This window comes from Panthera tigris, chromosome B3, assembly GCF_018350195.1.
Source record: "Panthera tigris isolate Pti1 chromosome B3, P.tigris_Pti1_mat1.1, whole genome shotgun sequence".
Taxonomy (NCBI): domain Eukaryota; kingdom Metazoa; phylum Chordata; class Mammalia; order Carnivora; family Felidae; genus Panthera; species Panthera tigris.
In genome coordinates, this window is record NC_056665.1 from 21,332,916 (window position 1) to 21,359,583 (window position 26,668).

A 26,668-nucleotide genomic window follows, 5' to 3' on the forward strand; every position below is an offset into this window, starting at 1 on the left:
CTACTGTTCCTACAGGATTTGAGGGTAAACTATTCAGTCAAATATTTATTTTAGTCAACTTTTTATTGAAGTGTAATCTATCAGTCTTAATATGCAACTATTTTTGAGTTTAGACATAAAATTTACTAAAAACTGTGGTTTGTTTCTTTTGCTTTTTTTTTTTTTAATTTTTTTTTATTTTGAGAGAGACAGAGAGAAGGAGAGCATGGGTGGGCATGAGTTGGGGAGGGGCAGAGACAGAGAGAGAGGGAGAGAGAATCCCAAGCAGGCTCCATACTACCAGCACAGAACCCAACGTGATGTCATGAACTATGAGTCTATGACCTGAGCTGAAATCAAGGGTTTGATGCTTAACTGACTAAGCCACCCAGACACCCCTCTTTAGCTTTTGTGACAACCTTGAACTGTTTCAGTTTGGGAAAAATGTGAAAACTTTAAGAATTTATTTTTTCTGCTCACATGATCTATAAAATACAACTATAATAACTTTAGTCTGGGAGTCCACTGTTCTGGAATTGTTGAGGATGAAGTGAGTGATGCTTTTGAAAATACTTTAAAACAGTGTCAGTGTCATTTATTTTGTATAATATATATGTTGTGTGTATCTGAATACACACAAAGATATACATGTGCTTGTGCACAGGTAACTTTCAGCTGTTACTTGCCAAGAGCCCATCTTTGCTGGGAAGATATTATAAATACTACTCTTTTATAAAACATAGGTGTAAAAAATTATTAAGAAAATTGTCACTACTAACACTTCAAAAAGTTTATACTGTATCTTTTTAAAAAAATATTTTAATTATGTATTTAGAGTTAATTGGCTTTAAGATCCACATGGTTGTAGTATGTTAAATCTCTTCAAAGTCCTTTATTTTTAAGTTGTTTTTAAAGTTTTTATTTTACTTCCAGTTAACACAGTATTATATTAGTTTCGGGTGTACAATATAATGATTCAGTACTTCTATTCAACACCCTCTGGTGCTCATCACAAGTGCCCTGTTTAATCCCCATCACATATTTAACCTATCCCCACACTTCCCTTCTCTCTGGTAACCATCAGTTTGTTCTCTGTAATTAAGAGTCTGTTTCTTGATTTCTCCTCCCTCTTATTTTTTTCCTTTTGCTCGCTGTTGGTTTTATTTCTTAAATTTCATGCATGTGTGAAATGACATGGTATTTGTCTTTTCTGGCTGAATTATTTCACTTATCATTATACTCTCTGGCGGTATCCACATTGTTGCAAATGGCACAATTTCATTCTTTTTTATGGCTGAATAATATTCCATTGTATACATATACCACATCTTTATTCATTCATTAGTTGATGGATACTTGGACTGCTTCCATAAGTTGGCTGTTGTAAATGATGCTTCAATAATCACTGGGGCACATATATCCCTTCAAATTAGTATTTTTGTATTTTTTGGGTAGGTACCTAGTAGTGCAGTTGCTGGATCCTCCTCTAGTTCTGTTTTTAACTTTTTGAGAAACTTCCATACTCTGTTCCAGAGTGGCTGCACTACTTTGCATTCCCACCAGCAGTGCAGGAGAGTTCACCTTTCTCCACATCCTTGCCAACACCTGTTGTTTCTTGTGTTGTTGATTTCAGCTGTTCTGTCAGGTGTGAGGTGATAGCTCATTGTAGTTTTTTTTTTTTTAAGTTTATTTACTTATTTTGAGAGAGACAGAGAGCAAGTAGGAAAGGGGCAGAGAGAGGGAGAGAGAAAGAATACCAAGCAGGCTCCGCACTGCCCGCGCAGAGCCTGATGTAGGGCTTGAACTCACAAAACCGTGGTATCATGACCTGAGCTGAAACTAAGAGTCAGACGCTTAACTGACTAAGCCACCCCAGTGCCCTCTCCTTGTAGTTTTGATTTGCATTTCCCTGATGGTAAGTGATGATGAGCATCTTTTCATGTGTTGGCCATCTGAATGTTTTCTTTGGAGAAATGTCTGTTCATATCTTCTGTTCATTTTTAAATTGTATTATTTATTTTTTGGGTATTGAGTTTTGTATTTTATTTATGGATTTTGGATACTATTTGATATGACATTTGCAAATATCTTCTCCCATCTGATAGATTGTCTTTTAGTTTTGTTGATTATTTCTTTTGCTGTGCAGAAGTTTTTTATTTTGATGTAGTCCCAATAGTTTATTTTTGCTTTTGTTTCCCTTGCCTCAGGAGACATAACTAGTAAGAAGTTGCTACAGCCAATGTCAAAGGGGTTACTGCCTGTCTCCTCTAAGGTTTTTATGATTTCCTGACTCACATTTAGGTCTTTAATACATTTTGAATTTATTTTCATGTATGGTGTAAGGAAGTGGTTTCATTTTTTATTCTTCTGCGTGTTGCTGTCTAGTTTTCCCAACACCATTTGTTGAAGAGACTGTTTCCCATTGGATATTCTTTCCTGCTTTGTCAAGATTAATTGACCATATCATTGTAGGTTTATTTCTGGATTTTCTGTTCTATTGATCTATGTGTCTGTTTTTGTGCCAGTACCATACTGTTTGGATTACTGCGGCTTTGTCGGTGCCTGGCTGGCTCAGTTGGTAGAGCATGGGACTCTTGATTTCGGGGCTGTGAGTTCAAGCCCCACATTGGGTGTAAGGATTATGGATTACTACAGCTTTGTAATATAACTCGAGCTCTGCACTTGTGATGTCTCCAGCTTTGCCTTTCTTTTTCAAGATTGCTTTGGCTATTTGGGTTTTCTGTGGTTCCATACAAATTTTAAGCTTGTTTGTTCTAGTTCTGTGAAAAATGCTGTTGGTACTTTGACAGGAATGGCATTAAATGTGTAGATTGCTTTGGGTACTACAGACTTTTAACAATATTTGTTCTTCCAATCCATGGGCATGGAATGTCTCTTCAGTTTCTTTTATCAGTGTTTTATAGTTTTCAGAGTACAGGTCTTTCACCTCTTTGGTTAGGTTTATTCCTAGGTACCTTATTATTTTTGGTGCCATTGTAAATGAGGTTGTTTTCTTAATTTCTTTCTGTGGCTTCATAATTGTTATATAGAAATGCAGCAGATTTCTGTACATTGATTTTGTATCCTGCATTCTAAGTCCTTTCTATAATTGTATTCATTACATATTTTTTGTTAACCTTATATAACATTTTATAAGTAAGTGAACATTAAAATTAGCAAGCAACACTCTCTCAGTATAAGCACTAAGCATATGAACAGAAATAAAAGAAATAAGGTTAACTTTTTTTTTTTTTATTCCTAACTTTGGACTTGTAGGAGCATAAGATTCTCAAGGCTATTTTAGTTGTACTAGAATCACTGTCCTTCAAGACTGTACTTTATTTCTTCATTTTGTTTTAGAGCCTTGCACTGGGATCTGTCTCTGACAGCCCCATGTGAGGGCAGTGTCTTGTTATCTTACTCTGCTGTTATCATGAAGAAACAGAAAAAGGCGCATCATTTACACTTTCTTCATCCCAGTAGATAATCACTGTTCATTTTACCATGTTTTATGGTTCCTTCTGAACTCGGAGACTTGGCTGACTGCATTGCTGAGGCTCTGAATGAAGATGGAGGAATTGGACTCTTTTTATCAGTCTCTGTGGATGAGTGGTTCTCAATTAAATGGTGGTGTGATAAGAATCTCACCCCTGTCCCCTCATGCCTCTAGTGGTGGCATCGATTCCTACAACACCCCTAGAGATGCAGTACTTCTTTTAGGTTAATAGCTTCTGGGGGGTGACTTTGCTCTCCAGGGAACATCTGGAGGTATTTTTGATTGTCATGATGAAGAGGGAAGTGGGTGCTGCTAGCATTTAGTGAGGCCAGTGATGCTGCTGAGTATCCTGTAATGAATACCCTCCTCCCGTAACAGTGCCCTCCTCCCCAGCAAAGAATTGTGCCCAGATCTCGATAGTGCCAAGTTTGAGAAACGTTGATCTATTTTTTTTAATGTTTATTTATTTATTTTGAGAGAGAGAGTGAGTGTGCATGTGGGAGGGGCAGAGAGAAAGGAGAGAGAGAATCCCAAGCAGGCTCAGTGCTATCAGCACAGAGCCTGATGTAAGGCTCGATTCCATGAACCATGAGATCATGATCTGAGCTGAAATCAAAAGTCAGATGCTCAACCAACTGAGCCAACTGAGCCACCCAGGTGCCCTGAGAAACACTGTTCTAGATGGTATCCAAGTTGTGAGAGCTAGAGGGTCCATGTGGCCCTGAATTTAATTCACACCTCCAAACCTACCTTGAAGGCATGCAGAATCAAACCAGGGTTTACAGAGGTTACCCTGGAGTGGAGATGCCTCTGGACCACTTTGCACACACACAACAGCACCAAATCTTGGTACCACTTCTTGGTGCATGAAAATATGCTGCCTAACCAATAGCCTTTGATAATGACATTTTGTTTTATTTTGTCAAATTTTAAAAAAAGTAATCTCTGTGTCTAACATGGGGCTCAAGCTCACAACCCCAAAATCAAGAGTTGCATGCTCTCCTAACTAAGCTAGCCAAGCACCCCAATAATGACATTTAAAAAAAATAACGATTATTTAATCTGAATTGTCACTTGTCAAGAAGTGAAAATTGCTCATGTCAGATAGGTAATACTTTTATGAGTTTTCCTGGTATTTCACACATTCGTGACCAGTGTAAACCCTGTATTGCCCTTTTATTAAGCCAAACCACGTGTGAAACTATTTGGAGATAACATTTCATTTAATCTTCACCATGTCCCTAGGTAGGCTCTGAGCCAAGAGAGGTTAAGTTATGCTCCAAAGTCACACAGCTGGAAGTGGTAGATTTGTTTTAGCGTAGAGTAATGAATGCAACTTATCTTTATTTTATCTAAAAGTAATTTGTAGGGGTGCCTTTGTGGCTCAATTGGTTAGGCATCTGACTCTGGATTTCAGTTCAGGTCATGATCTCAATGTTCATGAGTTTGAGCCATGTGTCAGGCTCCATACTGTCAGTGTGGATCCTCTCTCTGTGATTCTCTCTCTCTGCCCATCCTACACATGCGTGCTCCCTCTCTCACAAAATAAATAAACTTAAAAAAAAATGTATAAAAAATGAATGTTAATAGATGAGAATAATTTGTAAAATCTAACATCCAAATGCTTTTAAAAATACCAGAAATTTATTTCTATGTTGTACATTTTTCAGAGCTAAAGATTTGGCAGGAGAGTCACTGAGAGTCTGTAAAGGCCCTCGGGCTGTGTTTTCCCGGGTCTTGCTGCTATTTTCATTGACGGACTCCATGGAAGACGAGGAAGCTGCCTGTGGTGGTCAGGGACAGCTTTCTACTGTGCTTTTGGTCAATCTTGGCCGAATGGAGTTTCCTAGGTACACCATCAATCGGAAAACCCAAATCTTCCAAGATAGAGATGATCTCATCAGGTAAGATGATATTAACTCATTATAATAGCTGTGTGACTGAATGTATATAAAAGTTTTATTATTATTATTTACCAGTTACAGTAGAAACAGAAGTCAATAGCCAAAACAGTTTTTGAAGTTTTTTGTTTTTTGTTATCCTTCTGTCCCACTTGTGTATTTTCTAAGACTATAAGGAGAATGTAGAAACATACCTAGATTAAGGTTGCCAAAACGAATGAGCTTTGAGTTAGAAACTTTTCCCTGGCTTATATTCCCAAATAGCTTCGGCAGGATACATTTTGTAAATACAGATATTTGAACAAACCTGCCTTGTGAATATCTTGTTGGTTCAAACAAGGCTGAAGATAAATGTTTTCATGTAATAATGACTTAGATAAAGTGAATACTAACTTGTGTGCTGTATACTTGAATCACACACATGATAGTTTAGAAATTATCACTGATGTATTTTGGTACATGGACTCAGTGAATGTTTGGTTTGACCGGCCATAGAAGGTTTTGGTAAAGAGTGGTATAGGTCTTAGAGGAAAAAAAAATACTTAGATTTCCTTAAAAAAAAACCCCATCACTTAAGAAAAATTAATTCGAATTCCTAAAATGGCACTTTTGATTCTTGACGTAAGATTTATGACTCAAATGTAACTGAAATAGATTCTGATCTCTGATTGCAGGAGAGTTGGTTATGTGTTGTCTAATGTGTGCTTTAAAAAATAACTTATTGAGGGGGCGGCTGGGTGGTTCAGTTGGTTTAGCATCTGACTCTTGATTTCTGCTCAGGTCATGATCTCACGGTCTGCGCAGACAATGCGAAGCCTACTTGGTACTCTTTCTCCGCCCCTCCCCTGCTTGTGCTTACTCTCTCTCTCAAATAAACATTTAAAAAAATAATTTACTGAAATTATTGAATCAAAGCAGCATCAGTGTAAACTGATTCCAGCCCAGTTTGCTTAGCTCTCAGGAAGTTCACTGTCTTGTTGGTGTTTGATTGGAATAAAATCTTCTAATAAGAATATTTCCTTACTCTGGTTTGAGTTGTCCCATGTCTTTTACCTTTTCATTTTTAGTGACTTGCTGCTGTTCTTTCTCGTGAGACTGTGTATGCTGAAACTAAGTTTCGGTCTCTCTGTACTAATGACCTATAAGACCATTCTTTGCCTCAGTTTCTTCATCTGTGAACAGGGAGAATAATAGTGTATTCCTCCAGATCTGTGTTAATACATGTAAAGTGCTTAGTCCTTGGTCCCTGGGGTTTGCTTAGTATGTCCTAGTATTATCATTGTCCTTATTACTGGTATATCTAAGGGAGATTACTTTTTAGTTCTATGATTGACATAACCATGGTTGACAAGTTCAAAAGTGGGGGAGCTAGGGTGAAAAACTAAACCATCCTAGATTCGTGTGAGAAAGTAGGTATCCTGTAAATAAAAAAAATAATTAAAACTTCTTTTGTTATGCAAAGGACATTAGCATGTTAATGAAATTAGATTTAACTGACTTCAGGAATGGTAATTATATAATACCTGGTGATATGATACCTAGTCTGAGAAATCTTTTTGGCCACCTTGGTACTTAAAATAACTTATCCTGTCTTTTCTTTTTTCTCATTTATTCAACATATATGAGCTGATTGTTGAGTATCTATTACGTGCCTCAGTGGTGGGGTTACAACATGATCAGATGGGGTTTTGCCTCCATGGGGTTATGTTTTCCTAGGGGAGATAGAAAATAAGAATAATTGTAGCATGTGAAAAGTGCTTTGATGATTGAGGGGTTGGCCGGGGAAGTTTTGCTTTGCAGAGAAAGTGCCCCTGGAGAGGTAACATTTGGATTGAGACTCAAGATTGAGGAGGAGCCAGCCATGCAGGGAGCATGTGCAACGGGCCCTGAGGCAGGAGCCAACTTGCTGAGTCAGAGAAACTCAGAAGACCTCTGTGGCCACAGCCCTAGGGGCAGTAGGGCAAGCCCCAGAGGTCAGACAGGAATGCAGAGCTGGGGATGCTCAGCCTCAGAAGCCCTCTGGACAGACTCAGTCATGCTCTCTGAGCAGTGGGCAGCCATTGAAGAGGTTATGGCAGAGGAGTGATCTGTTTCATGTTTTCTGAAAGCATCCTGTGGAGTAGTGGGTGGAAGGAAGCCAGGGAAGCTACGAGAAGGCTGACTAACTTGGTGGCCTAGGCTAAGGTCTTGACTGGTGGCAGCGGCAGTGAGGTGAATGGGTGAGATATTTTGGAAGGATAAGAGACAAGCCTTGATTATGGTTATGACTAGATACAGTGGGAGAATCACGGAGGGCTCTAGTGTTCTGACTCGGCTGGTGGTACCCTCGATGAGCTGGGGATTGGGAGAGAGGCGGTGGGAAGGATGGCAGTGCTGGGAGGGGAGCAGTGTTTGGGATGCCCGCTAGCCGTTCAGGTGAGGCTGTGAGCATTTGGAGTCACCGCATGTGGATGGTGTTGGAAGCCATGGAGCTGGATAGACCCCTCAGGGGGAAGAGAAGGAAGGGGCCGTGGCAGCCAGCGTTTGTCAGGTGGAATGGAGGAGTGTCCAGGAAAGTGGGGGGAGGATTAGGAGCACGTGTGGCATGGAAGCCTAGAGAAGAGTGTGTCAAGGAGGGGCAGTCTTGTGTCTGCAGTCACTAGGGGACTGAGTAGATGTGGAGCCGGAGGGTAGAACTGTCGGATTTGGCGAGATGTGCGTAGTTGGTGGCCCGCGCAAGAGCCGCTTTAGCGGAATGTGTGGAGGGTGATGGGGATGCCAGCAGCCGTTCTGGGAAGAAGGAGAGCAGAGGATGGCTCTGAAACAGCTACTGCTGCAGTGGGGTATGAGGGCAAGCAGTTTTGTTCTGCTGTTTTAAGGGTGGCAGATACAAGGGTGCCTGTGCACTCAAGCACTGATAACCGATGGAAAAGGAGAGGCTGGCCAGAAGGAAAGAGGGGATAGCCAGAGGGCAGAAAGCTGTGGGGAGATGGGACGGTCTGGGGTCCAGAGGGCCGGAGGGAGGGTAGATGTGTGGGCAGGGGTGAGGCTGCAGTGATGAGAACCCAAGAGGGCCCCTCGAGTGGCCTCTGCCTCTGCTGGAGAGGTCTGATGGGGAAACTTGCATGGCGAATGTGGCTGGGAAGGCAAAGGTAGGAAGGAGCAGTCCTGCAGGGCGGGCAGGGGCCAGTGAGCCTGGCTCTGTGGTTTTCTTCAGCACCATTCAGGGACCTGGGCACAGGCTCAGAGTGGTCAGCCTGGACACTGTGATGAGGGTGGCCCTGATGAACAATGTGAATTCACCAGCGAGTGGTGGCTGGTTGACACCAGGTGGGGCATGGAGGCCTGCAGGACAGGACACGGTTATGGCTGGGGAAGGGGTCATGGTGGGTCTTGGCAAAGTTGGGGAATTGTTGCCATCATAAGAGAGCTGGAAGGATTGGAGGTGGAGGTCAGTGAATGAAATGCTCAAAATGAAGATATTGAGGGTGATGCAGTGCATCAGAGACAGAGGTTCAGAACAGCTGTGGTGTGGGTAGCAGAAGGGAGGTGAGTAAAGGGTTATTGGCAAGGAGGTCTTGAAACTGAGTGTGCTGTGTATCCTCACAGACATTGAAGTCACATGCCATTGTGGCTGGAGACCTGAGGCAGAGCAAGACAGAAGATAGGAGGCCAGGAGGTGCCCTCGAGGAGAAGCACGGGCTTCCAAGGAATGGGGGGCTTTCAAGGAGGGGAGAGTGATTGGGAAGCAGCTGGGAAGAAAGATGGACTCCTCCATTTGTCTCTGGGTGGGGAGGGCTGAGAGAAGAGCCCTCCCCTGCTGGAGAGGGCTGCAGGGGGAGCTGGGAAGGAGCCTTGTTCTCCTGAGGTGGCAGGAGACACCTGGCGGGGGTGGGGGGGGGTGGGGGGGGGGTGGGGGAGGGGTTGAGATGGGAGAGGTGCTGCCAGTGGGCGGTTCCGGCAGCACCAGGGAGGTGTGGATGAGAGGAGGGCTGATGACCCTTTCCAGTGGCAATGAGGGGAGATGAGGCACGAGGGGGTCGGTTGGCTCTGTGGGGCTTGTTGAGGCCACGAGGCTGGGAGTATGCGGCCTGCTCCTGACACTCCTGGCCATGGAGGTGCTCCTGCCAGGCTGGGCCAGCCTCCAGACAGTTCTCTCTGTTGTGTTCTCCTTTCTTATGGACCTCGGGAATGTCCCATAGCATTTTATAAGAGAATTAGATCTACAAATTTGTGAGCAAATTTTTCCATTTAGAGGCAATTTGTTTTTATTTTTATGTGAGTGCATTTGCACACAATGATAGTGCGTGCTTTTCTTTTAGGTGTGAGCCCAAAATACAGTGACCATGTATGCACAGTGTCACTTGGGCAAATGTCTCTGTTTTGGGTGTATCTAAAGATGCAATGAGGAGTTGTCTTTCTTCAGCTAAGTGGTTTCATAACCTGTCAGCATTGCTGTCTCCCAAAGAATGCATCTTTGGGTGGTATCACCCAAAGTCTGGCTACATCTGCCTAAATGATTAGGTTACTAGATCCACGCCTTAATGTGACTTTGAAGTCACTTACTGTTTACATGGTTGCTGCCAGATTGCTGAATGAATGAGTACCAAGAATCAGAAATGATGAGCTGATGAATATTACATTTATCTATGGAACATGTTAACGTATAATACAGTGTGACTGTTTTTCTCCTCCTAGCTGGGTAGCCTGTATTCTTTTAGGTTACTTTAGGGCAGTAATATGCTATTATTAGAATCAAATCTATTTATTTATTTATTTATTTATTTATTTATTTATTTATTTATTTAAATTAATCTTCATTTATTTTTGAGAGAGAGAGAGAGAGAGAGACAGAGTGTGACCAGGGGAGGAACAGAGAGAGAGGAAGACACAGAATCCGAAGCAGGTTCCAGGCTCTGAGCTGTCAGCACAGAGCCCGACGCGGAGCTCGAACCCACGAACTGCGAGATCATGACCTGAGCCAAAGTCAGACACTCAACTGACTGAGCCACCCAGGTGCCCCTAGAATCAAATTTAAATAACCCCTATATTTTCAGAAACACACTCTTACCCTTCAGAATTAGATCCTGGGGATAGGATGTGGTATTTTTTATGTAAATGTTCATTCACATTTGAAACTTGGATGGTGTGGGGCTTTTCCCCCAGATACGCAGCGGCCGCGCACATGCTAAGTGACATTTCTACTGCAATGGCCAATGGGAACTGGAAAGAAGCTAAAGAGCTCTCTCAATGTGCAAAAAGTGATTGGAACAAACTGAAAAACCACCCTTCCCTGAGGTGAGATCTTTTCTAGGTGCCTGTCAAAGTTTACTTAGGATCAAGTTGTTTCAACCACTTGAGGTAATTCTCTTCAGGAAGAACTTACTCCTTTTGTTCTGTGGTCAAAGCAGCTGTGCAGTTGAATTCCCCACTTGCTTTGCATACCCACAGTGTTGTGTGAAATAGAAGGAAATGTCTGAAAGTCTGAAGTGAATTTTAGATAACTCAGATCGCTTGCACCAGGCATTGGAGTGAACAAATGGCTTTCCATTTGCCATCTTTTTTTTAAATTGAGATATAATTGACATATAACATAGTATTTGTTTCAGGTGTACAGTATGATGGTTTGATATTTATATAAATATTGCAAAATGATCATCACAGTAAGTCTAGTTAACATCCATCACCATAGTTACAAAAGTTTTTTCTACTCTCTTAACAACTTTGAATTATGTAGTACAGTCTCATTAACTATAGTCCCTATACTGTACATTACATCCCAATGGCTTACTTTATAACTGAAAGTTCGTACCTTTTAATTACCTTCACCCTTTTTGTGCACTCTCCCACCCCCTTAACTTAACCATCTTTTGGCATGTTGGCTTCTCTGAGTATTGGTCAGCTGAACTGAGATGTGGGGGAAACCCAGCAGCAGGACAGACGTGGAGTGAGCCATGCTAGATGTGTTCTTCCAATAGAAATTCAAGTAGATGTTAATCTGAAAAGGAAAACTGAATTGCATATTTTCTTCAAAAGTTCAAGTATACAGCACATGATTATTTTTTTCCCTTGATAACTGTTAAGCATATTCTGTTAAGAAATTTTATTCCTTTGGGGCACCTGGGTGGCTAAGTCACTTAACCAACTTCAGCTCAGGTCAGGTTCGTGAGTTCGGGCCCCTCATTAGGCTTTCTGCTGTCAGCACACAGAGCCTGCTTCAGATCCTCTGTCCCCCTCTGGCTGCCCCTCCCCCACACGCATTCTCTCTCTCCCTCTCTCTCTCTCTCTCTCTCTGTCTCTCTCTCTCAAACATTTTTTTAAAAAAGGAGATTTTATTCCTTTATTTTTACATAGGGGTGAGACAAATTTATATTATTAAATACCTCTTTCAAAAAAACATTTAGGACATAAACTGTGGGGAATAAGCTTAGGAATTCCCTGAGCCTGCACTGATGAGTTAACAAGGCATAAAGAATTACAAAGCCATAGGATGCTCACACCCAAGTCTGGGTAAACAAGATTAGGTAAGTGGTATAGAGGGGGCAGGACAAAGGCCCCAGTATAGAACAAAGATCTATGAGATAAACAAGATTAGGTATTCAGGGCTGAAATGCCCCCCAGTTTAGTACTATAGCAGAAAGCTGCTGTCACAGGAAGGAAGGACCAAATTAGGTTAACAGGTAAATAGGGCTATAAAGTTGCCCAGAGAGGTGCTAACAAAAGACTCAGAGGTTACATGCTCTGTCTTTCTTGTCCCCTAGACCAGTTTAGGTAAACAGAGGTGGTGCCTCACATCTGCTGTAAACAACCTTCCACTGGGCACCAGGATTTTGTTTTATATTAACCCAAACGCCTAACCCCGTATATCTTGAAAACCCCCTTTCCCTCACGTCCATGAGTTAATGTTCACAGTTTCATTGTCCCTTTGTGCACATCCATCACCATGTTTGTAAGCCTTCTGATCCTAATAAAAACGGAGCAAGGACCCTAATGGCTTCCCATTAGCTATCTCTCACATTTTAATCCTGTGTCCCGCTTTCTTGCTCGACAAGAGAGAACTCTAGACCCAGAGTCTACGACAATAAACTTCATACAGAAATACTAATGACTTAAAAACCATTGCCAGGAAGATGGCCTTTAAAGCTAAAAAAAAAAGAACTGAATATTTTGCCCATATTTCGTTTGGAAGTATTCTGTACTTCAGACACAAGGTTGAGCCATTCACTTAATGGCCTTTCTAGTTTCTAGAAATGAGGTAACCAATGTAGAGTTGTTACTCCTGTGATGTGCATATACATTGGAAGATTTTCTTAGGACAGGTTAGGTAAATTTGGTAACATTTCTCACACCAAACAGCAAGACAAACCATGAAAACAAATTAGTAGATTATTTTCTTCATTAAAAAAAGAAAAATCATAGCCAAGGTGTTAGATTACTGTAGAGCAGAGGTTGGTGGATGACTCTTGTGAAGGGTCGGCTGGTAGGTGTTTAGGGCTCTGCAGGCCGGGCGGCGGCTGCTACTGCTGCTGACCTCTGCTGCTGCAGCACTGAAGTGGCCACGGGCGGGCTGTGAATGAATGAGCAGGGCGGTGTGCCAACACTATTTAGGGACTGAGATTTGAGTTTCATATAATTTTCACATGCCACAGACTATTATTGTCCTTTTGATTTATTTTACTCACTTAAAAATGGGAAAACCATTCTAAGTTTGCAGGACATACAAAATCAGCTAGCGGGCGCAGGATTTGGCCTTAGTTTGCTGACCTCCAGCTTAGGATATTTCCGCTTGTTCTTATTTTACTCCACTGAGTGACCAAGGAGATGGTGGCTGGCTATAAGAATGTAAGTTTGTGGTGTAGAACTTTGTGTACAGCTGCCAGTATTTAGAATCTATCTTTGTCACTTCTCATGACTATCTTGCAACAAATAAATCAGATGGCTGAACTGTTGGTATCCATCTTCATTTTAGATACCATGAGAATTTACCACTCTTTCTGCGCTGCTTTACTGTCGGGTGGATTTACACAAGGATTCTGTCCCGTACTGTTGAAATATTGCAGCGACTTCACTTGTATGAGGTTAGAGCACAAGCCCCGACCCCTGGCTTTTACTGCTGTGCCAGCGATGAGTTGTGCGGGGGAGCCTGCTTAGTCCGCACACAGTAATGTCATGAAAGCAGACGTGATGTGGCCAGCCTGCTGTCTTCAGGGTTAATAGGAAGAGGGCCGAGGAAGACCAATCGCTTCATCTGCTTGTGACTGGCTGCGTGTGCACCAGGACGGCCTGGGGATCATGGACGGAGCTGTGCAGGAAGCCTCAGCCTGAGTCTCTGTCACAATTCCATGTGTGACTTGTGAGGTCTCCAGAAATCTCTGAGGTGGAAACCTCCTATCTGCTTGCCCTGATGACCAGCACAGACCACCGGGAAATAATTTAAAATCACAAATCGGAAAATCAGTCATATCCTTCCCTGTACGAAACTGAATGAAATGGCTAGAGTTAACTATTGTTATGTTAACATTTCTGTATGGAAAATGCTATTTTACAAAGAGGATACACAGAACCCAAGCCTCTTGTCACGGGTTCACGAAACCCAAGAGGATCATGGGATTGGCTGTGGGAAGTTTGTGAACCCCACAAGTGAGTTATATGGGGGTTTGTGCGTACTTTTCTGAAGGGAATCATTAGATGTTTCCAAGAGATCCATGAACCACAAAAACTGAACAGTGTGTGTATAGATCTAGACCAGAAAGTTTCCCTATTGAGGTGGGGTGGGGTGTTTGGGGTGTTTGGATAAAGACTCTGCTCATTCCTTTCCTGCCCCCCATTCATTCCTCACACCCTTGGCCCTGTGACCTACTGTATTCCCAGAAGCATGCGGCCTTATAGCCCCTGACCAGTGCTTGGCCGCTGGAACTTGACTGTGCAGCCCTGCACCAGTTGACTTGGTTTGTAGAGAATATCAAGCAGTGTTGACAGAACTCCGTTTGCTCACTCACCAGTTGGTAGGAGACCTGGGTGAAAAGTGGGGATGCCTCATGGGCTCGGGCCTGCTCCAGAGGGGACATCTCAGTCTTCTCATTCCGGGGTCCTCGGCCTTTTAGAGTGGAACACGTGTGTTATAAAAATATACTTTGCCAATCTTCTTGGCCACTAACTGTAGTTACTTTCTCGGGTATGTATGAGCCTAATGAACTTACTTTGTTGTTGTTGCAACAGGAAGCAGTCAAGGAACTTGAAAACCTCTTGTCACAGAAAGTGTATTGTCCTGACAGCAGAGGCCGGTGGTGGGATAGATTGGCTCTCAACTTACACCAGCACTTGAAACGCCTTGAACCGGTATTCAGTAACTAGATACACCCTGAGCCTTTTTAAACTTTTGCATAAATTAAAATACATAGCAAACTGTTAATACCTTAGAATTCTAAGTGTAATTAGAATATGTATTTTTTTTTTTAACATTTCTTCTTTTGTCTGTGTTCTTCCAACCCCCTCCCCCCAAAACTAACAGGGATGCTAACAGAAGTGTTACAATGAAGACAGGACACTTTCTTGTTGTCTTCACTGATTTGGAACGTGGGTTGGTAGTGGGGCTGTGTGTTGGGATTTAGGAATTCGAGATCTAGGAATTAAGGGAGCAGGAGACTTAGAGGTCCCCGTCCTCATTTTGGAAATGGTGATGTCACTCATTTGTTGCATGGGGCCTCCAGGTAGAAAGTCTGACGGAAGAGGTTTCTTTCCATGGGGAAATGTATTGTCTGACTAATGCAGCAGGCCACCTTCTCTTCTGGGTGCTGGTATTCTTTGTGGCAGGGACCTTGGGAGTCCAGGATCCAGGTTACTGCCAGGGCTGAGCAGGGTGGAGCTTCCACAGGCAGCTTCTGCTGAGCCCAGTGGCGACAGTGGCTCTTTGTGTGGCCGCCTGAGGTTCCTGCCTGGCAGCCCTGCATTTGTGTTGAATGGAGGGGACTGTGCCTTGGGAAGCTTTTGTTTTTTTCCAGCAGCAACTTTAAGTGAATCAGGGTGATGTGGGGGTGGAAAAGTTGACCAAGGGTGTGGAAGTAGGACATACTATTTTTACTGCCTTAAACTGAAAAAGTGCCTTGTTACCTAAAGTGCTTCAAGCCCGTGAAGCCTGTTTTCTTCTTCGGAGGCGGGTGTGCTTCCTTACCTCTCGCTGTTTGCTCAGGCTGAAATAGCAAGAGACTGTATCCGTTAGCCCACAGCCAAAGGCAGAGAAAGGCTGTTTCTGTTGCCTCTTTCTTTCGCTGAAAGGGCTTGGATCTCCCCCCTGTTCACAGCTCCACCAAGAGGAGCCTTCACTTAGGTGCACAGAGGGAGACGAGTTGAGCTTATTTTTGAGACCTCTAGAAAATCCTAGTTCCTTTTAGCCCTTTCTCAGAGATCGTACTGGCCACACTCACAGTCTTCATCATTTTGTTACCATCCTGCTCATTTCTTTACCTCAGTCTCCAGCGAAGGAATTCATCAGCAGAGTTCTTATTCTTGCAAAGTGCTCAGCAGCTGGGCCGGGCCGAGGGGGGTAGCTGGCCATCCCCTCCCTGTGGTGGAGCTGAATCAGTGTCTCCTTCACTCTTATTGATTCCTTTGACTGCTCAACTCCTGATGGCCTGATCTTTCACTAATGTTCAGAGTGGCTGTTTTTGTTGTTGTAGTATTTTTTTTTACTTTTTATTTTTTTTAAGCAATAAGACATTTATTCTTTTCTATTTAATTTTTTTAATGTTTCATTATTTTTGAGAGAGAGGAAAAAGAGAGAGCATGAGCAGGGGAGGGGTGGAGAGAGAGGAAGACACAGAATCTGAAGCAGGATCCAGGCTCCGAGCTGTCAGCACAGAGCCCGACATGGAGCTCGAACTCATGGGCCACGAGATCATGACCTGAGTCAAAGTCAGACGGATGCTCAACCGACTGAGCCATCCAGGCACCCCTGTTTTTACTTTTTATTCTTATTGTACTAAATAATATAACACATAAAACTTGCCATTTGAATAATTTTTGGGGTACATTAGTGGCATTAATTGGGGTACATTCAGCTGCATTAATTATAATCATAGTGTTTGTGCAAACATCACCACTGTTTCCAAAACTTGTCATCACTCCAAATAGAAACTGTGTGGCCATTGAGTAGTGGCTCCTTGTTCCCTCTTCCCCCACAGCCCCCACTGATCTCCAGTCTTCTGTTTCTATGAATTTGCCTCTTCTAGATATTTCATGGAAGTGAAATAGTACAATATTTGATCTTTCGTGGCTCAGCTTATTTCACTGAGCAGCCTGTCCTCCAGGTTCATCCATGTTGTAGCAGGTGTCAGAATTTCCTTCCTTTTTAAGGCTGAATAATACTGCATTGTACATGGAGACCACATTGTGTTCATTTATTCTTCTGTTAATGGACATTGGGGTTGTTTCCACCTTTTGGTTGTTAAGAATAACACTGCTGTGATTACGGGTGTATAAATATCTGTTCAAAACTCTGCTTTCAGTTCTTTTGGGTAAAACCCAGCAGTGGAATTGCTGGGTCATGTGGTAATTCTGTGTTTAGCTTTTTGAGGAACTGCTTACCAATTTTCAGTATTGAGTCATTTTTACGTTCCTGCCAGCAATGCATGCGGGTTCTAGTTTCTCCCACATCCTTGAAAACACTTACTATTTTCCTTTTTTATGATTTAGTCATCCTGTTAGGTGTGAAGTGGTATCCTGTTGTGGTTTTCAGTATTTTTGTTTATTTGTGCAACTCTGAATAACCTTAGGAAATGCATTTAAGTCCTCCAAACCCAAGATTCTTCTCCCTGTAAATGAGGGGTCTAGACCAGCTCTGTGGTTCCTGAGTGCACATGAAACTTAACTGGCAGCTCTGAAGTGGTCAGATGCCTGTCCCCCACTCCCACTCCTGCTCAGAGATGCCCATTTATGCAGATCAGAGGTGGAGAACACATGTATGTTTTCAGAGCTCCCCGGGTGGTGCTCTGAGAACCACTGAGTCAAGTCTTTCTGTCAGTCTTCTCCAGCCCGTTACCCATGGGCATCTCTAACTTTCTCAGTCTCCCTGAGGGTGTGGTAGCTGAGATTTGCCCTGTCTGCAGATATAACTGGGAAATAGTGTCAGACATTTATAGTTAGGGATTATGATTCATCTGTGCATTAAAAGCAGAATGAGATCTAAGGAAATAATAACCTTTTTCTCTGGAACTATTGCTTTGGCCACTTGCTAATTAGCAAAATTGAATAATTAATTAACAGTGGGGTTTCCTGTCACGTTGAATTAGCAGATGCTGCCATGAGGTCTTTCAGGATCCTAATGTGGGACCGTGTTCTTTGTTAGGCTATTAAGTGCATCGCAGAAGGGCTGGCAGATCCAGAAGTAAGAACAGGACATCGTCTTTCACTGTATCAGAGAGCCGTGCGCCTGAGAGAGTCTCCAAGCTGTCAGAAGTACAGGCACCTCTTCCATCGGCTACCAGAAATAACTGTGGAAGATGTTAAACATGTAAGTAAATATCCTTTGGGTGCTTTGGACTTAAAAGCATGTACTGGGTTTTTTCCTGAATGGAAACAGCCTAAGGACTATTTCAATGTGCATTTTCTTTTAGACTTAGAAAATTCTAATGCTCGTTTTAGACAGTGACTCCTTGTTTTCATACCCGTGCCTCCTACATTGGAAGGCTCAGCCCAGCCTGGTGGGTTGGTTTGCTCATGCCCGGGGTTGAGTGACTTTCTGTAAAACCCCTGAGTCAGAAGCTCACAGCCTTTTCCAGTGTCTCCTGCTTGGTCAGGGTGCCTGGAGAGTAGCTTTGGGGTCCATGACTTCCCCCAGGCTGGGGCGGTGACCTGTCTACACCCTCACAGGCACCAGAGTGTGGGTCACATGGCCTCACACTCTGCTGAGAATCTGTGGCTTGAGGGGAGTATAGGAAGGTGCGTCCTTAGGACACGGAAGTCAGGTTTGTGGGGACTGGAGCTCAAGTGAGGCTAATGGGTGTTCTCCTGCTGCTGTCTCAGGTGACCATCACGGGCCGGCTGTGCCCGCAGCGTGGGATGGGCAAGTCTGTGTTCGTGATGGAGGCTGGGGGGCCCACTGCCCCTGCCACGGTCCTGTGCTCTGTGGAGGAGGTGGCATTGGCCTATTATAGACGCAGCGGCTTCGACCAGGGTAATGCACGGCCCTTCTCCCGGCCTGCCCTGTTGCTGGGTGATGGTTTGTCAGCAGTGGGTGGCTACCGTCTCTCTGTCCTGTCCCCGGTGGAAGATGCTGCTGACCAGGGAGGATGTGGAAAAGAATTCTATAGTTGTTAAAGGCCATCTTCCACATAACCAGCATCCACCACCCAAGGCCTGTGAGGAATAGCGCTTTCTGGTAGGACGTTAGAAGCAAGTGGGGCCCATTTTGCTCTCAGAGAGCTTGTGTTGGGCAGCAGAGGATAAGAAAGGGCAGAGGACTACCAGGAGTGCTGCGTGGTAACAGAGCCCTTTAGAGGATGTAGGAGCTGTGGAGCTGGGCCAGGAAAGAGCAAGCTTCTGGAAAGAGTGAGCAGGCCTCATCGTCAGCTAATGACTTTAAGGGGATTGAAGGACCAAGTCCTGGAATGACATAGCACCTGCGAAACCAGAGAAGTTGCTGAAAGAGCAGTGCTTTGAATTTCTTGTAGAATGAGCTCTCTTGATCACATGAGGGAGGAGAATAAAAGTCTGTAAGTCAGAGTACAATACACACACACAGGCTCCTGAGGTCTGGCTTCTCCTCCGTAGAAGGGCACCTGTACCTGCTGACAGCTCATTACTGTGCTATGTGTGACCAAATGGGGCTCAAGAGGAAATGCACAGTGAAAGTGGGAAGTCCCTGTTTGGGAGTTGGGACTGGTCCAAGCAAGAAAATACAGAGTAAATAAAACACAGAGGTGAGCCTCCAGTATCTTGGTGGCACAGTTTGTCACGGGGCCTTTGTGCCCAGTCAGGAGCCATCTTTGACTGGAGGTGTTAGCACGCTTCTTGGGTACTTCCTACGCATAGAACGGTGGAGAGTGAGCCCCCTCCCTCTCTGGGAGGGTCCGTTAGCCTTTGGGGTGCCCCCCCGGTCTGTGTCCAACGTGCCATGGGGCGACCCTGCACTTGTTAGTGGGAGCTGCTCTGGGTGTCTCTGGTCACCCTGTGGTGAGCCTTGTTACATAGCAGCCAAGTGTTTTGTTTTGTTTTTAACTAATTTACTTATCTCTTGTGTTTTCTGGAATTGCTTGTGTTTGTGTATTTATCCACATCAGCCCCTCTTCCCTCTTATTCTCTTTTTTGATTCTGGTCTCAGAGAATTAGTGCTTTATCTGAGGCCTGGTGTAAGAGGAGACACTGAGAATTTGCCTTCTGATTGGTACAGTGCGCTTGTCACTCTGTCCTTAGTGAAAGGTAGTAGTGACTAGAATACGTCAAGTCAAACTGTGAGACAAGATTGCAGAGAAAGCACCCATCTGCCCCACCAGAGACAAGGGGGAGGCAGCGCAGCTGTCCCGGAGAGGCCCACTCCCGTCTTGTGTTCTTTTTTAAACTTTTTATTATGGAAGATGTTGAACATGCCTTTGTACAAAAGTGGAGTGGTGCAGTGAGCCCCAGGTACTGCCAGCTTCTTCCAGTCTTTGGTCCATGCCCCCGCCCTCGGATGGTGGAGGCTGACCCCAGACACTCCCGGGGTACCCACCAAGCCCTTCCTCTGTCCAGACAGGACTTCTCTGTGCCCATCCATGAGGCTTAAAAATACTCTGATACCTTCAAATACGTGAAAATCGGGACATTATCTCTCTTGAGTATTATGTAAGCGTTTACATAATGAGGATGAGGATTCATGGATTATTGAGGATCATGAAGCGACACTGAGTGTTGGAAGTTAAGAATATCTGTGTGGCATCTTTATTGCTTACAGGGAAGAGAGACGCTATAGAGAAGAAGTGTGAACCCCAGTGAAGACAGAGATAAACAGACCTGAAAGGTTAGAAATGAAAGAATAGAATGAGCAGCCGTCCCCAGATGAACTGTAGGAGATGCATGAACTGGGCAGTTGGGGGAGGAGGGCATGGATATCAGGGCCTGTGGTGGGTGGGCTGTGAGCCAGACCCAGTGAAATGCTTTCCGTTTAGCCACGAGCCTGAAAAACAGACGGATGACTCCAATTCCAGAATATAAAATATTTTCTTCATTTATTAAAATTGATGCAGTGAAAGTGAGCAAACCCTTGCTGTCAGTCTGTTCAAGAGAAGATGAGAGGGTAAGGGCAATGTCAGGCTCTCTTCAGGGAAATTTATTTCTGACTTAACTCAGAAGGAGCTCACCAAAAATGATTTCACTTACAATACAAATGCATGGCGTAGATGGCTTAGGAGTTCAGGGATCCTGACCTCCAGCATTCCTGCCTGGCCGGCCGATAGTGCATACTCCCAGACAGAAAGCAGGCTGGAAATCAAGTTTCACACAGTTTCACTCTCGGCCGGGCAGGAGCCCAGGATCCCAGCGTGCAACTTGCTGAAGAAAAGGGCTCAGCTCCAGCCCGGAGGCCTGAGACACTTCATGTTGTTCCTGTGGCTGTCCTTTCGCGTCTCCGAGACAGGCTGCATGGCCGAGGGGCTAGAACTGAGAGAGGGACAGAAGGCACAGCGCAGCCTCAGCAAGGCAGGACAGAGGGGGCCCAGCCATGCCACTTCCGGCAGAAGTTCTGGTCTCTGCACTTCCACACAGGACACACGTGCAGGCACGGCCTGGTCTCTGCTCTCTGTGTCTTGTGCTGCACCGTGACCTGGCACATGACAGAGCAGGGCCTGCCAGCCAGAAGTGCCCTTCTGCCTGCATATTGGGACAGGGTCGGTTGGGGGGGGGGGCGGGCAGCACCCCCTTTGGTCAAGGCTGTAATGTGGGGGGAGAGAGGGGCCCGCCCAGCCACTGTCCCTGGTCAGGTGCGGCAAAGTGCAGAGGACTCGCCCTGGGAGACAGGTCTGCGTGCTGTGCCAAGGCTGAGCTCCTGGTCCCCCTGACTTTGCTATGACACGTACATGGCCTAGGCACGTGGTAGATCGTCTGAGGTCGTCACCCAATCAGTACAGTTTGTATGTGGTGTGAGGAAGGGGTCTGAGCTAGGTGGTCTCTGAGGTAGAAAGTTTCCATAAGAGCTCTGAATCTCAGAAACACTGGGCATGCTTGTCCAGGCCAGAGCAGTGGAACAGTAGGTCCAGTGAGGTGAATGGAGATGGCACCTGCTAGGTCAGAGGGCACGGACTCCGGGGTCCTCATCTTTCTCCGATCTCTTTTGGGGGGCCTTTCTGCAAGTGTGGCCAAGGGTCCCTACACCAGAGCCCTGTGTGGGGTTCTTGGCCCACCCACACTTACCATATTGAATCCCTGCAGCCTGAGGCGGAAATTTGTTTTTATTTAGCTTTAAGAACTTTCCCTGGGTTTCTCATTAAAGTTTGAGAACTGCCAGCTACTTTATGGCTCTGAAATGTGTATTTGAATTTTTCCATAATTTCTCAGATTTTTGCTCTCATGTGAACCTTCTGTAAAAAAGCAATGTGATGTAAACAAATGAGCTAGGAATGGCAAGAAAACAGCCTTTGATTTTGAACCTAAAATCTATTATTTCCTTCAGATTGAGTAAGCAGTAGGTTAAGGTGGTAGTTTTTAAAAAACAGAAAAAACTGACCTTCCTCTGTGTGTGTATGACTTTGTCTTAGGGATTCATGGGGAAGGGTCCACCTTTAGCACGTTGTATGGCCTCCTCCTGTGGGATGTAATCTTCATGGACGGGATACCAGACGTCTTCAGAAATGCCTACCAGGTACTCAGGTTAGGCAGCGCCAGGCGCATGTGCTTTGTAGGCTAGCAGACGATACTGCCCCTTGTGGTTCCTGCCCACCTGTGTGCCATGTGCCTGCTGCCATCAGAAATCTGTCAAGTACAATCTTCTGGACGGTGCTGATTCTCTGTAAGAGTTTTTATTTTAAAGTCAGGCTCCTAGAATTTAAAATGTTAAGTCTGTTAAGTTTTAAACTTTAACCTGCTTTATTTACCTTCTTCATTCCCCTTGAGACCATTCCTGTGTTTCTTCGGCTTCGGCCGTCACTGGGCTCCCGTCCGGGCCTGCACCATCACGTGCTCCATTACACGCACCTGCTAAGAGTGCCACCAACGTCAACTAAAAGCTCTTTTCACAGATTGTTGCGCTAGCAAACCAGTACAATAAGTTGCTTTTATGTTAGATTACTTAGATTGTTTTTTGCCTATCTTTTAAAAAAAAGAATGTGTCCATTTAATCAGATTGGCCAGCTTCCAAATTTTACAGGTACTGAATGTTCTGATGAATCAGGGTCTCTCCAGGCACAGTATGAGAGCTTCTTTTCCCTGCGACATAGGCATGCCCACTGGACTTGTGTACAGACAGCTTCTTCACGAGCAGGGGGCCGGCCATTGAAGCCAGGCTGCAGCTGATTCACAGCGCCCCCGCGGAGAGCCTGAGGGCCTGGGTGGCAGCCGCGTGGCAGGCCCAGGAAGGCCGAGTGGCTTCCATTGTCAGCTGGGATCGCTTTGCTTCTCTTCAGCAAGCTCAGGTGAGAATCTGCAGCCGGATTTGGTCAGAAGTCCTGTATATACCTGTACCTGTGTGTGCGCGTGTATGTATGTTTATATGCACGTGTGTGTGTGTGTGTGTGTGTGTGTGTGTGTATGTATGTATGTGACTGTGCCCGTGCATACATTTATGTATATGATAATACCCTAGTCCAGATGCCACTGTTCTTGATGGGAACGTGGCAGGGCACAAAATAAGCCCCGTTATGCCTTCTTCCCTTTAGTTGACAGCCTCCTGTGACCCTCAGCAGGGAGGGCACCGTTCCTGTCCCTGCAACTGCTGGCCTTTGCAAGCCATCACTGTCCTATTCCCGAGTATTTACACCACATTCTCTCTTCCTCACCTGTTCCCCAGGGTTTTCCCGGCTGGACAGAAGTGTAACTGACTCCCCAGACTTGCCAGTGGGCATTTTAGCCAGTGGCTCTGGAGCCCTGGCACAAGCAGAACACCACCTGAAGGCCTTGGAATTCACTTGTGTCGAATTACACAGTTTTCTCCTATCTTGTGATCAGTGAAAGTATTTCAGGATCCCTGTCACAGGGAACGGCTAACCGTCCACATATTTTGTGTGCAGGATCTTGTTTCCTGCTTGGGCGGCCCTGTCCTCAGTGGTGTGTGCAGGCGGCTGGCTGTGGACTTCCGGCACTGCCGAGGGGGCCTCCCCGACCTGGTGGTGTGGGACTCCCAGAGTCATCACTTTAAGGTCAGTTGGGCCAGAATGGAAAGTCGTATTTCTGTGATAATTTTATTAGCAACTTAAAGAGAGGCTACAATGTAGGCATTCCTTGCATGGTTGTTGGCAAGACTGAACCCCTCAAAAGCTCTTGGACTGAGGGCCATGGTACCTCAGTGGCGGTCGGCCAGGGCCTCCTCAGCCCCTCGCGTGTGGGCCTCCCCTGTCCACCATGCAGTGCTCACCTTGGCAGCTCTCGTCATCAGAGCAGGTGAGCGGGAAGAGCCAGTGTGGGCAAGATGGAAGTCTGTCTCTTGTAACCTGATCGTGCAAGGAACAATCCCTCCCTTGTGCTGTATTCTTCCTTTAGAAGCAAGTCCCAGGGTCCAGCCCATGCTCAAAGGGAGGGGATTCCACAGGGTGTGAACACCATGAGGCTGAGATGACTGGGAACTGTCTTCTAAGTGAGCTTAGGGTGAGTGCCTCATCACGTGTTGTAGGCTCATTTCCCCCCTGCCCCCCCTTGCCTCACCTTGGTCTTATCCTGCTGCCTATCCCAGGTTGTTTTTCTTATTATTGAGTTTTGAGATTTAAAATTCTGGAATCAAGTCCTTTATCAGATATAGTTCATCCCAGTCTGTGCCTTGTCTTTTCATTCTTGTAATAGTGTCATTTGAAGAGCAGAAACTTTACATTTTGGCCAAGTCCCACTTCTCTGTTCTTTAACAGATTGTGCTTTTGGGGTCCTAGGACATCTCTGACTGGAACTGAGGATTTGTGTGTCTCTCCTTGCAGTTCTGTCCAGTTTGCTTCATATATCCTCAAGCTCTGTGATCAGATGTACAAACTTGAAGGACTCTCATGTCCTCTTGGTGAACTGATCCCTTCATCATTGTGAAATGACCCTCCTCTATTCCTGGTCACGTTTTTCACTCAGAAATTGACTATTAATATATAGCCACTCCAGCTTTCTTTGGATTAGTATTAATGTATCTTTTTCTAGTCTTTTATTTTTAACTTATTTTGTCTTTATAGTTAATAAATTTCTTATAGGCGGGTTTCCTTTGCCTTTTAATTGGGTGTTTGGGCCATTTACATTTGATGTGATTATTGGCATTTGGCTTTAAAGCTGCCATTTTGATATTTGTTTTTTGTCTCAGCTCTCTTGTTCTCCTTTCCTCTCCTTTTTCTACCTCCCCCTTTTTTTTTACAGATTGCGTTTTAACCCTTTATTGGCTTGTTAACTGTAACTTTGTTGTACATATAAGTGGTTGCTCCAGTGTTAACAGTGTACATCTTAAACTTATTATCTACTTTCAAGTGATCTTATCATCCCATATATAGTATAGAGAAACTTACAAGAGTATATTTTTGTATCTCCTCTCCCAGCCTTTGTGATGTTCATACATTATATTTCTACATGTTATAAACTCTGCATTTTTTTTTGCTTTCTACAGTTGATTGTTAAGAACCTTTAAGGGTGCCTGGGTGGCTCAGTCAGTTAAGCGTCTGACTTTGGCTTAGGTCATGATTTTGCGGTTCATCGGTTCAAGCCCTGCATCAGGCTCTGGGCTGATAGCTCAGGGCCTGGAGTCTGCTTCGGATTCTGTGTCTCCCATTCTCTCTGTCCCTCCCTCACTTCCGCTCTCTCGCTCAAAAATAAACATTAAAAAAAAAAAAAAAGAATCTTTATATTTATTCACATAGATACAATTTCTTAATGCTTGTTATTCCCTTTATAGAGATCCAGACTTCCATGTGCTATCATCCCACCTCACCTCTGCTTAAAGAACTTTAACCCTTCTTGAACTGGAGGTCAGCTGGTAATGGATGTTTTAGGTTTTATGTCTTAAGTCTTTATTTCATCTTTGTTTTTGAAAGATATTTTTTCTGAGGCAAGAATTCTATGTTAATAGTTTTTTTTTTCTTCCAGTACTTTAAAATATTGGTCCACTCCACTGTCCTATATAATGATCAATCTGTAATCCTTTCCTTTAGGCTTCAAAAAATTCTAGCTGCTTTTAAAATATTCCCTTTATCACTGATTATGCAACTTAATTATGTTTCTGTATGTAGTATTCTTAATGTTTCTGTACTTGGGGCTCATTGAGCTGCTTGGATCTTTGAGTTTATTATTTCCATCAAATTTGAAAAATCTGGATAGTTTTTATCGCTGTTTTGAAGTTGAGTGAATAAAACTGACACAGTTCCTGGCTTCATGGAGTGGATATATAATGAACAGTTTTATCTTCTGATAAATGCCATGAAAGAAGTGCATAGGAAGGACCCTGCATAGAGATGTACTGACCTCTTTGAGATGAATTAGGCTGAGCATTGAAGGGTAACATGTCAGACATGTGAAGAACCAGAAGAAATGTCCTAGACAGCAGAACAGCAAGCGTATGGAAGGGCCCTTCAGTTGGTAAGAGTCTGGTCTTTTCTTGGAAACTGAAGTGCCCTTGGAGTGGTTGGCAGGGGCCAGCTCATACGGTTTTGTGGGTCATGGCAAAAGTGGACTTAATTGCAGACATAACAAGAAGTAATTGAAGGGTTTTAAGCAGGGGAGCAACAGTCTAGTACATGCTTTAAAAATTGTTTTTGGGGGCGCCTGGGTGGCTCAGTGGGTTAAGCATCCAACTTTGGCTCAGGTCATGAGCTCACGTTTCAGGAGTTTGGGCCCCACGTCGGGCTTTGTGCTGACAGCTGAGAGCCTGCAGTCTGCTTCAGACTATGTCTTCCTCTCTCTCTGCCCTTCCCCCGCTCATGTTCTCTCTCTCTCTCTCTCTCTCTCTCTCTCTCTCTCTCTCTGTGTCTCAAAAATAAACATTAAAAATTTTCAACTATGTATTCAGAATCAACTTACTAATTCTCTGTCGGGAACTGCCTACTTTGTACTGAATAATTCTCAATGTAATTCACATATGTATATTTGTTTTATATATGTAAGTACAGTAATATAGTAGAAGCCATTGAAGTAGTTGTTAGTGAAAACTATTATAGCTTACTTGGCTCTTCCGTTTCAG

At 44.2% G+C, this 26,668-nt stretch overlaps 1 protein-coding gene across 11 annotated transcripts in view; it reads left to right on the forward strand.

The window, feature by feature from the left end:
• Nucleotides 1-26,668, forward strand: part of FAN1 (FANCD2 and FANCI associated nuclease 1) — a 34,813-nt gene that overhangs the window by 7,854 nt on the left and 291 nt on the right. For 3 of the 11 annotated variants that reach the window (XM_042988253.1, XM_042988252.1, XM_042988254.1), the window contains 10 exons: nucleotides 5,146-5,379; nucleotides 10,522-10,653; nucleotides 13,325-13,433; nucleotides 14,575-14,694; nucleotides 17,699-17,863; nucleotides 18,376-18,526; nucleotides 22,080-22,183; nucleotides 22,758-22,952; nucleotides 23,547-23,675; nucleotides 24,016-24,120. In XM_042988253.1, the coding sequence (XP_042844187.1) occupies nucleotides 5,146-5,379; nucleotides 10,522-10,653; nucleotides 13,325-13,433; nucleotides 14,575-14,694; nucleotides 17,699-17,863; nucleotides 18,376-18,526; nucleotides 22,080-22,183; nucleotides 22,758-22,952; nucleotides 23,547-23,675; nucleotides 24,016-24,120 (1,444 nt within the window). Of the gene's footprint in view, nucleotides 1-5,145; nucleotides 5,380-10,521; nucleotides 10,654-13,324; nucleotides 13,434-14,574; nucleotides 14,695-17,698; nucleotides 17,864-18,375; nucleotides 18,527-20,281; nucleotides 20,348-22,079; nucleotides 22,184-22,757; nucleotides 22,953-23,546; nucleotides 23,676-24,015; nucleotides 24,121-25,387; nucleotides 25,469-26,668 lie in introns of those variants that run through there. The other 8 variants (XM_042988256.1, XM_042988255.1, XM_007095871.2 and 5 more) reach the window with 8 other exon arrangements.